Below are 12,060 nucleotides of genomic sequence, written 5' to 3'. Positions count from 1 at the left end.
ATTCATTGTTCCATGCAGCCGGAAAACAGTGAGAGAAGATAAAAATATCCATTTTACCTTCATCAGATTTGAAAGTCATCTGATTAGGTTCTTCAGTGCTGGCTTCTGAGGAAATATGCTCAAAATTTCTTTTAAACTGTTGCAAAAAAACCTCCATTGATAGGGTAAAATGTAATTCTTTATTATTTAGCCAGTGCACTACAAAAGGACCACTTTTTTCTTCACTTTCATTAAGACTCAGAGACATGATAGAAGGGAGCAAGGGAATGTCTACAAACAAAAATATACATTCTATTCAGAAACACACATTTAAATTATTTTTAGGTTTTAGTGACTACTTTAGTAAGGTACATATATATAATTTCAGGACAGATAATTTTCTTTTCCAGCAGCAGGTACTAATCAGTAATTTACCAGGATACTCTGTTTAGCAGAACTAAGATTACTGATCTTTTGTAGACCAATTTGCTATAATGACTCTAATTAACACTAATTACCTTAAAAACCAAATTGTCAGCATTCTTCATATGAAGCTGTATGAAGACTTACAACAAAAGTTACTGAATGTTATGGTATCATCATTGCTACAAATCACATTTATATTTATTAATTCCTCTTTAGGAAGCTTGCAATATATGAAACTAAAAACATCCATAAAATCACAATAAAAACAATTCACAATAAATGCAATCATAAATACTATTAATAACTGCTGATGCAGTAGGAAGAATTTTCAAAGCAACATTTTTGTTTTACAACTTTAAAATTATATTCTCTTTTCAGCACAATTTTAGCATCTATAAACAATATAGTATTTATTTATTTATTTATTTATTGGTTCGATTTATATGCCGCCCTTTTCCGGAGACTCAGGGCGGCTTACAATGTGTTAAGCAATAGCCTTCATACTTTTGCATATACCTGCTTAGTAGGGCATTCGCCCCCCCCCCCCAAGCGGTGTTCTTTTTTATACAAAATCAGCTTATTGCCCCCACAAACCGGGTCCTCATTTTACCTACCTCGAAAGGATGGAAGGCTGAGTCAACCTTGAGCCTGGCGAGATTTGAACTTGCAGTAATTGCAGGCAGCTGGTGTTATTTAACAGTGCTTTAGTCTGCTGCACCACCAAGGCTCTTCCCAAGTATAATGTGCTTTATAGAGATAAATCTAAATTGAACCCACTTATCCTAGAATTAAGTTTGCTTATTCTTTATCACCTGTGGCTGGATTGATGCTGGCAGCAATGTGGAAATGGCAAAGTGCATTTGATTGCAATGGGCTGTTTCGATGAACTACATGAGGGTCTTGCTGATGGGGCAAGTATCCAGTATGTGCAAGTGCTATTGATCTTCTTCTTCCTCGTCGGAAAGGTCTTAGATTTAACTGTTGAGACCAGGAATATATTGTTCATATGACATAATGAAATGCAGAAAAATATTTTCTATATGTATGTACAATTCTGAACAGAACCCTCTGATTACATTTAAATAGGGGTGGATAGCTATCTGTCTTAAAATACAGATAAAAACTCATTTTCAAACTAAATGTTCAAATCAGGCCTTATCAATTATTAATATCTGGTAGATATCGCTTCTTACCTCTAAGGCATTTTTCATGCTTTCTTTGCTAGAAGCATTCCTCTTAAAGTTATTTAATTTCACTGGCTCAGGCCAATGGTTATATCCACCTTCGTATAAGAGGCTATCATTAGGCAACAGAGTTTCTGCCCAGAGGCGGCATATATTGTCTTTGCAGCAGGTCAGCAGTACATTACACACAGCACCACTAGGAAGGAAAGCCAAGTTAAGCAAAAAGAAAATATAAATTTCAGAAAGAGGATTTTTGAATCCTATTCAGTTATTGCAATACCACATACTTTGATTTCATATACATTTGTTTTGGGCAATAGACGCTTAAAAATCTCATGGAAACATTATTTATTTTTAATGCCGGATTGCAGTTTTTTATATACTTTTATTCATTAAACATGAAACTAAGTCAACTAAAAATTTAAAGATGTATCTCAAATATCATTGACTGGCATTGATGGTTGATACTGGATGCTGCCAGTATTTTCTTAAAATGTATGTTGTTCTGAGTAGCGTAGTCTTTTGCAGTTCCACTGGTGTCATTGCAGGAAGCTGCAATTTCTTGATGTACTTTGTAAAATTCTTGGACATGATCTGGGTACAATGGGTATCACTGTCACATTTCACCCCTAATTGCATAGTTTTGATGGCCAGGTTGTGATATTTAGTGATTTTTTCCAGTTCTTTTTCTTTGACTCTGGCGTCTCCTGGTACAGCGACATCAATAAATTGTACACTTCAGTTTTCGACAATTGTGGTATCTGCATGTTGTGTTCCAAATGACGATCCGTCTGTATTCAAGTGTCTCACAATATCTTCACCTTATTTTCAACAACTTTTTCCTCATTATTATTACTATTATTATTAATTGCAGTCAGGTGTTCAGATTGGGTTTGGCATTTTTGTCTATCTATTGAGTCCTTATCAAGGACCTGGGATAGGCAAATCTTGATGTTTGATGGTGTCACAGATATTGTCGCAGGATGGAAGCTGTTCCAAGTAAAGCCACCTTCTGAAATTGACTGATGGCAAATTTGTCAATGCCTATGGTGTTTAAGTGGTGCTCCAGTTGTCTTGGGACTGCACCCAAGGCTCCTATTACTATTGGTACTACCCTTGCTTGCCTTTGCCATAGTTGTTCTATTTCTATTTGTAGGTCTTTGTATTTTGTTATCTTCTCCAGTTCTTTCTCTTCTATTCTGCTGTCTCCAGGCACTGCCACATCCACTACCAGACTTTTTTTTTGTCTTTAATAACAACAACGTTGGCAGCCACCTGTATCAACAATTAGCACCATTCAATGGTATTTATGATACATTTTTAAATGTTCAGTTGAATGAGTTTCATGTTTAATGAAAATAATAATAATAATATTATCGGCAGATAACCACCCAGCCGCCTTGTTTAGAGTGACCCGCTCCCTCCTCCATCAGGGAGCGCGGGAGGACCCCTTGCAAGGGCAGGCTGAGGATTTTGCATAGTATCCGCACGATAAAATCACTCAGATTCGGGAAGGCTTGGACTCTGACTGGGTAGATTCCGGCAGGGTGGCTGAGGCGGGTCTTGAGAATGTTATCTGGGACGAGTTCGATCCTGTGACTCCTGAGGTTGTGGACAGGATTCTGGGGAGGTTAAATGCAACCACATGTTTACTGGACCCATGTCCCTCCTGGCTGGTACTGGCTACCCGGGAGGTTACGCAAGGCTGGCTCCAGAGGATTATAAATGCTTCTTTGGGGGAGGGTTTTCTGCCGCCTGCTTTGAAAGAGGCGGGGGTGAGGCCCCTCCTTAAGAAGCCTTCTCTGGATCCGGCTGTTATGGCTAACTACGGTCCTGTCTCCAACCTTCGCTTTATTGTGAAGGTTGTTGAGAGTGTGGTTGCGCAACAGCTCCCGCAGTACCTGGATGAAACCATCTATCTAGACACGTGCCAGTCCGGCTTCAGGCCTGGGTACAGCACGGAAACGGCATTGGTCGCGTTGGTTGATGATCTCTGGAGGGCTCGGGACAGGGGTTGCTCCTCTGTTCTGGTCCTATTAGATCTCTCAGCGGCTTTTGATACCATCGACCATGGTATCATGCTGCACTGGCTGGAAGGATTGAGGGTGGGAGGCACCGTGTTGCGGTGGTTCTCGTCCTATCTCTCCGACCGGTTGCAGTCTGTGTTGGCAGGGGGGCAGAGGTCGACTTCAAGGCGCCTTATTTGTGGGGTGCCACAAGGATCGGGCCTCTCGCCACTCCTGTTCAACATTTATGTGAAGCCGCTGGGTGAGATCATCCGTGGATTTGGGGTGCGATGCCATCTGTACGCTGATGACACTCAGCTGTACATCTCCACCCCAAACCACCCCAACGATGCCCTTGAAGTGATGTCCCAGTGTCTGGAGGCCGTGCGGGTCTGGATGCGGAGGAACAGGCTTCGACTCAACCCTTCCAAGACCGAATGGCTGTGGATGCCAGCATCCCGATATAGCCAGCTGGCGCCATCACTGGCTATTGGGGGAGAGTCACTGACCCCCACAGAGGGGGCTCGCAACTTGGGCGTCCTCCTGGACACACGGCTGTCTTTAGAAGAGCATATGACGGCCGTGGCCAGGGTGGCTTTTTATCAGGTTCGCCTGATACGCCAGTTGCGCCCCTTTCTGAGTCGGGATTCCTTATGCACAGTCACTCATGCTCTCGTCACTTCTCACCTGGACTACGCTAACGCTCTCTACATGGGGCTCCCCTTGAAGAGCACCCGGAGGCTCCAACTGGTCCAGAATGTGGCCGCGCGGGTGATTACGGGAGCGACATGGCGCTCCGATATAACACCTCTCCTGCGCGAGCTGCACTGGCTCCCGGTGGTCTTCCGGGTACGCTTCAAGGTGTTGGTTCTCACCTTTAAAGCGCTCCATGGCTTAGGGCCAGGGTATTTACGAGACCGCCTGCTGCTACCGATAACCTCCCACCGGCCAATACGGTCTCACAGAGAGGTCCTCCTCAGGGTGCCGTTGGTCAAGCAATGTCGGCTGGTGGCCCCCAGGGGGAGGGCCTTCTCTGTGGGAGCACCTGCCCTCTGGAACGAGCTACCTCCCGGAATACGGCTGATTCCGGATCTCCGCACTTTCTGTAAGGCCCTGAAGACGTTTTTATTTCAGCAAGCCGGCCTGGCCTGAATAGGTTTTAAGGGTTTTTTAATTGTATTGCTAGGGGTTTTAAATTGGGGTGGCCGTTTAATTTAATTTATTCTTAATTATTTTAACTTTTATATTGCATGTTATTTTAATTCTTGGCTGTTCACTGCCCTGAGTCCCTTCGGGGAGAAGGGCGGGATATAAATTTAATAAATAAAATAATAAAATAAAAATAAATAAATAAATAAATAAATAAATAAATAATAATAATAAAACTTTTATTCATTAAACATGAAACTCAGTCAACTGAACATTTAAAAATGTATCACTAATATCATTGACTGGCTCTGATGGTTGATATGGGTTGCTGCCAGCATCCTAGGTATCGACCTAGGACCTTCTTAAGATGTACGATGTTCCGAGTAGCGCAGCTTTTTGCAGTTCCACTGGTTTTATTGCAGGAAGCTGCAATTTCTTGATATATTTTGTAAAATTCTTGGGCATGGTGCCAAGTGCCCTGATAACAATGGGTATCACTGTCATATGTTTCATCCATAATCACGTAGTTTCGATGGCCAGGTCGCAATAGTTCGTGATTATTTCCAGTTCTTTTTCTTTGACTCTGGCGTTTCCTGGTACAGCGGTATCAATAAATTGTATGCTTCGATTTTCAACAACTGTGATATCTAGCGTGTTGTGTTCCAAATGATGATCCATCTGTTGTTATTATCTTCCACTCAGTCTGCACCGAGAAGCTTCCTCCCAGGAGCTTCTACTCAGTCTGCACTGAGGTGACACCAAGCAAATTTGCTGATACAGTTAAACTGAAACAGCAAGCTTGTGCAGGAGTCCTCGTGAGCCATGAGTTTTATAGTGCTTAAATTTATTATTATTATTTGGAAATAATTTAATGTTCTGTGTGCCTGTGTGCACAAGTTTGATAAGTAATGTGCATGTGCACAGGCTCATATGCTAGAGAGAATATAAGTTACAATATATAAACCATATACATGAAAATGTAAAGAAATCACAACTTTTATTTATTGAATGTTATTTACTTTGTAGCTATTCTTACCGAGGCATGTAGTTGCTTGTCTTTCGCCATGAAAAACCATCAACAGACCGAGGATGAACCAGATAAATAAATGAAAAACTGAGTTCCTGCACTGTGATTTCTGGTGTTGTATGTTGTGATGCAATTACTGATTTCCAGCAATCAGTGTTATACCACACCTTTACAAGACAGTCATCCTGTATAATAATGAATAAATAATCCATATATATATTTAATTTCTGTAGCTTCTACAGAAGAGCTTTTTTCAATTGTAACATAGTCATAAATTCATTTATTATTTTTTATAATATGTATTAGCCTATAGTCAAATTCAGTAACATTCCTATTTATGAAAGGAAAATGACAAGAAATTACTTATATAAGTAATCCACATTTAAGGGCAGTAATTGAGAATGGAATTTCTATTGCTAAGCAATGCAACTATAAGCACAAAATCATGTAATCAAATACCCTAGTCCCCCTTGCGGTTAAGTAGGGATTGTGGGTTGTTAAGAAACAACTTTCTTGCAACTTCCCACAAGCAAAGTGAATGTACATGTACATGTACATGTACATGTATATTATATCTTGCATATTTTATATATGTATGTTATGCATTTATATACACACACACACGGACAAAATCTGTTATGGTCCTCAATTGATTTATTTTTTTCTGCTATTTTATTGCTAACTAAAGCTTTAAATATATTAATACTAAAATCATTTTATCATCATCATCATCATCATCATCATTACAAAATATTGATGTTCTACACAAAACACAAAAAGTTGATACAAATTGAAATTAAAAATAAAGTCTATCATACCTTCCCTGCAGTAGCAAAAAATTCTCCATCTGGTGAAAACATCATTAGATGAACTTGAGAAGCAGTTCTATAAAAAGAAAGGGAAAGCATGGTAATTGAGATTTCAAAAGCTTAATAATTTATTGTGACAAATGTCAGACCTGGAAGCCATCTTTTACATTTGGGCCTTCAAGATTGCCACACTTTCTACTGTGGGAAAATGGGAGGGGGGACCCATTAGTTGGAACCCTGACAACAAATTTCTTAGACACTTTTTGGATATAATCATTTTTCCCATCAACATAAATACTACTTCTGATTGAGACATACTTAAAAGTCAAATGTAACTGATCTACTTTGAAGGAATTTCTTTCATATTTTGATGTCTGAATACATTGACAACATAACTAGAATTAGCTAGTGATCTAGCCTAGCCTTTTGACTCATCATGAGACCATCACAGATCAATGTATAATAAATTTAATCATCCATATATCTTGGGTGCACCTTGCTTATTTTAGCTAACCAAAGACAGTTTACAGGTAGCCCTCATTTAGCGACAACTGAGACAGGCAACTTGGTTGTTAAAGTGGTTGTTAAGTGAAACTATGACTATGCTTATGATCTTACTTCAGCTTTCTTTTGCTTTATAGATTTGTAAAGATCATAAATGCAAGGATTAATTGGAATGTTACTTTTTCATCACTGTTTTTACTGTGAATAGTCACTAAACCAGGCAGTCGTTAAATGAACACTACCTGAATCAGGAGGAGTCAGAGAGGGTTGAAAACATTTTTGTGATGAAGCCCTGCTGCAAGTTATAAGGGAGGCAATGATCTATACAATGCTGAAGATGGTCTTTCTGTAACCAATTATTTCAACCATTTTTCAGTCACAAAACAACAGTTTTTAAAGAAAACGTTCTTAAGAACAGTATCTATACACTGGCAAACGTTCTTGGAAGATGGAGATTTTTTCAAGACTTTTCAGACTCAGTTCAATGAATTGTTTGGAAATAGAATCAGTTTTGGCTGGCATAACAGATGACTTCTTGCAGGAGCAACAGAGGGAATGCAACTTTTTTGATTCTACTAATCTCTTAAAGACCTTCTGATACTTAGTCATTATATTCTCCTGGACCATCTCTATATGTCAAAGATTGGGGCTACTATGTTACAGTAGTCCAACTCCTACTTCCAGTATGGTCTCAAAAAATATAAATACTGAATAACTGTATGTCTGCATCTTGACAGCCATACTATAATGTGGGTTGACAGAGGGCATTACTTAGTTTCTGATGATTTTTAATATGTATGTGAAGCTATCAGGACAAAATGTCAGGGGTTTTCAAAATGCTGGTGACATTTGGGTTTACTTCTTTATAAATCTAGACTGGGATAGGCTGCATTTTGATTATCTGCTTTTGCTGTTACAGACTTCAATTAACTGCAAAAATTGTGGGGTCTTCCTGCTTATGCCAAGATTAATAATATGCCCTACAGCTGTTATCATAGATAGGCATTTCTCTGAGATAAAAGCAGATGTTATTTCACTTATTATTTGCATATACAGTAAATAAGCAGAGTATACTCTGGATTATTATTTTTCCTTTAAAGTTTAAAGATTCCTACTGTAATATCTTAAGTTACGTTGAATCTTTTTATCTTGTCCTTTGTATTCTGTATAGTATGTTGGATCAATAGATTCTCTTAGGGCTTTCTTCCTTCCCATCCCGAAATTTCTAATTTATTTATTTATTTATTTATCATATTTGTATATCGCCCTACTCCCGGAGGACTCAGGGCAGTGAACAGCCAAGATAAAAATACAAAGAACATACAAAAGTTAAAAATTATTAAAAATAGATTAAATAATTTGGGCTCAAAAAACCTATTTAAGACATCCAATTTATCTAAAAACATTTAAAACCCAATTTAAAAGGGGGAGTTAGGCCAGACCAGCCTGTTGGAATAAAAAAGTTTTAAGGGCGCGGCGGAAGATGGATACTTTGTATCGTTATTATTATCTTTTATTCATTAAAAATGAAACTCAGTCAACTGAACAATTAAAAATGTGTCACAAATACGATCGATTGGTACTAATGGTTGATACGGGTTGCTGCCAACGTCCTAAGTATCAACCAAATATTTTCTTAAAATATATGATGTTCTGAGTAGCGCAATTTTTTGCAGTTCTGCTGGTGTTATTGCAGGAAGCTGCAATTTCTTGATGTGTTTTGTAAAATTCTTGGATATGGTACCAAGTGCCTGATGACAATGGGTATCACTGTTACATGTTTCATCCATAGCCGTGTAGTTTCAATGGCCAGGTCTTGATATTTCACGATTTTTTCGAGTTCTTTTTCTTCGACTCTGGCATCTCCTGGTACAGCAATATCAATAAACTGTATGCTTCGGCCGTCAACAACTATGATATCTGGCATGTTATATTCCAAATGACGATCCGTCTGTATTCAAAAGTCCCACAAGATTTTTACTCTCTCATCTTCGATAACTTTTTCCACTTTGTGCTCCCATGACTTTTCAGACACAGGTATGGTATGTCGTATTTTTTACATAATGACAGTGGATTAATTTAGCAACTCGATCATGTCTAGCTTTGTAATCAGTTTGCACGATTTTGCTGCACTTACATATTAAGTGTGAAACAGTTTCAACTTTGTTGTTACAAAGTCGGCAGTTTGGATTATTATTATTGTTGTTGTTGTTGTTGTTGTTGTTGTAATTCACTGCTTTTTATTACTGTAAAATGTTTCATGTATGTGTTTGGAGATATTACAAAGGCTAACTATTAGTATTACAGGTTAAAAGATAAAATACAGTTTCTCACTGTATTTTCTAAAATGCAACACATACTATCTTACACTAAACTACAAATCAAGTTTAAAAAAATAATGTTTTTAAAGGCAATATTTTAAAGGTAGTAAGGCAATATTTATATATTTCTTACTTGCTCTGCCATATGATTCTCCAGTTCTGAGTATCAGCTTTTTCACGATTTTCATCTTCTAACAGATTTTCAAAACTGACATTAGACCAAAGCTGCAAACAACTGGAACTAGTCAACAGACGAGAGCCTAGATTTTTCAAATTAAAAAGCACAGATTTGTTTAGTTTAACAGACAAAAAATTCCATTATGGAATTCAAGATATTTAGATGAAAAATTTGAACTATGTACTATAAAACCATGGAGAATACCATACTGTAGATAAATGTTAGATAGGCAAACAGACATTTTTTTAAAAAAAAAGCTAGCAAATGAACATCACTTTAAAAAGTATTCCTTTTTGTCCCATGAAAATGTTTGAATTGTAAACTGTTATCAATTATATGAAATCTCAATCTCTATTTATATTGGTTACCATTTGGAAGAAAATAAAAGATTGATTCTGTGACATATGACTGCTTTAACTGTACCACATTCAATTATATTTAATTTTTAGGTGCCTTATAAACAGATGTGTATAACACTGAGTAAAAGATTACCTTACATGAATATAAAAATGAAAGGATGTTTACAAAATTAAAATACTGATAAAGTAAAACTGAAATTCCAAAATATAGTGTACAAGATGCCACTATACGCAGATATATATTAAAATAATTTAAACACCAACTTATTTTATAGATATATTTTTGCAATCTATACATCCAACTATTCCTAATACTTTCTTCCTTTAATCAATCTTCTAAAGTATCATAAACATTTAAAATATTTAAATAAATAAATAACACCCTGGTGGTTAAGGCACCAAGCTAGAAACTGGGAGACTAAATTCTGGTCCCACCTTACACACAAAAGTCATCTAGGTGACTTTGGATAGTCACTCTTTCTCTCAGCCCAACCCACTTCATGGGGTTGTAGAGGGAAAATAGAAGGAAGGAGTATTAGGTATGTTCATTGCCTTAGTTATTTATAAAAATAAAAAGTGGGATAAAAATAAAAATAAATGAATAAATATAACAATCCATTTACAAGACAAAAAAAAAAAGAAACATCAAAGTCTTTATGTACAGAGATGAGCAAAGTGAGATAGATCTGAACTAAAAACTTTGAATGATTGAAAATGTACACATACGTCATGAACAAGTAAACTGCTCCTGGTAATTTTTTAACTTGTAGATTTTAACTTTTTCATTTGTATAGCTTTATACATTAGAAGAAGCTAAAAGTAAACAATTAAAAGATATGCATATATATATGCATGTCTATGTGTGTGGGTATGGGTGTATATTCTTGCCTTGCTTTGATAATTTAGAACATCTGGAAATATACTGAAAAGAGACTAGAAATGTTTAAAATAGAATTAGATCAGAGTGAAAACTAAGAAAAGTATCTTTCCTTACCTGTGGGATCCCAGGTTAAATTATGCACAACATGTTCCAAGCAAATCTGATCTGAATTCTGCCATTGATAAGATAATCCCTAAAATCAAATAAAACACAAGGTGAAATCTTAAATCTAGCATGTAATCAGTTGAAACTGTTGCTTAATAAAAATTTGTAATAAATCTAACAGAATAATTTTTTTCTCAAACCAGAATACTGATATGGCAAAGAATGTTTTTAAACATTTGTACCTTTTTAAAACAAACGTTTAGCATAAATGGAAATAAAACTATGTATCTGGTTAGTTATTATTATAGAAAGAAAAACACTAAAACCAAGTTTAACAAGACAAGGTAAAAACTATTGACTTGCACAACAGACCATTGACGTAAGAGTTATCACACAAATATATTAATCTATTCCACAAAACAAACCTTAAGAGCAAAGTTTGATCATTATAATTCAATATATATTGATTCTTTAATAGGTCACATTGAATTAAATAAAGTTAATTACAGTATGCAGCATGAAAGGTTGTGCTGCAATGTTCCTTCTGTTTCACAATATGTCATTTATTCATTTCAGCTGTACTTATTTCCTGAAATGTTTAAATAAGAAGCTTGTATAAAGCATTTCAAGAAATAAGTACTAGCTTGTCCATTACCTCCAATTATCTAGCTTCAATGATTAAACATTGGAAAGATTCATCTTTAGTTCTTAGATGTTACTTTTCAGTGTATGTGGCTTTTTTCTCCTTCTGAAGAAGTCTAATTTTGTTTTAGTGTCTTCCAGGCAAATTCATTGAAACTCATCATGTGGTCAATTAATTTTGAAATGTAATTGAAAAGCAGTAATCAGTATTGCACCATGAAAGACACTACTGTTGCATAAATCAAACTTCCCAGTGTTTTGTAATCCAAGATCATTTGTACTTTCAGGACACCTGAAAGTTTCCATTCTTTTTTGGAATGAATAAGTAAATGGCTAAAAATTCAGTTATCTTAATATAAAAATAAAGCAGTCAAACCAAATGTGACTTAAACTTTTCACTCCCTGGAATGCTACTTATAATCTGTGCATCTTAATCCTTTGATGAAAAACTCTCTGGAAATTCCAGGACTATAGGCAGAAAAGGAAAAAAA

The 12,060-nt window shown here is 36.5% G+C and overlaps 1 protein-coding gene across 7 annotated transcripts in view; it reads right to left on the bottom strand.

The window, feature by feature from the left end:
• The window catches only part of DMXL1 (Dmx like 1), a 78,260-nt gene that overhangs the window by 57,995 nt on the left and 8,205 nt on the right, over window positions 1–12,060 (bottom strand). For all 7 annotated transcript variants that reach the window (XM_034432815.3, XM_034432816.3, XM_034432817.3 and 4 more), the window contains exons 4-10: window positions 10,937–11,015; window positions 9,539–9,665; window positions 6,590–6,656; window positions 5,781–5,956; window positions 1,599–1,785; window positions 1,218–1,383; window positions 58–270 (exon numbers count right to left, since the gene is read on the bottom strand). In XM_034432815.3, the coding sequence (XP_034288706.2) occupies window positions 58–270; window positions 1,218–1,383; window positions 1,599–1,785; window positions 5,781–5,956; window positions 6,590–6,656; window positions 9,539–9,665; window positions 10,937–11,015 (1,015 nt within the window). The remainder of the gene's footprint in view (window positions 1–57; window positions 271–1,217; window positions 1,384–1,598; window positions 1,786–5,780; window positions 5,957–6,589; window positions 6,657–9,538; window positions 9,666–10,936; window positions 11,016–12,060) is intronic.

Source organism: Pantherophis guttatus, chromosome 2, assembly GCF_059756535.1.
Source record: "Pantherophis guttatus breed Tessera chromosome 2, ASM5975653v1, whole genome shotgun sequence".
Lineage (NCBI taxonomy): Eukaryota > Metazoa > Chordata > Lepidosauria > Squamata > Colubridae > Pantherophis > Pantherophis guttatus.
Note: the sequence above shows the minus strand (reverse complement) of the source record. Positions and strands in the feature narration are given on the sequence as shown.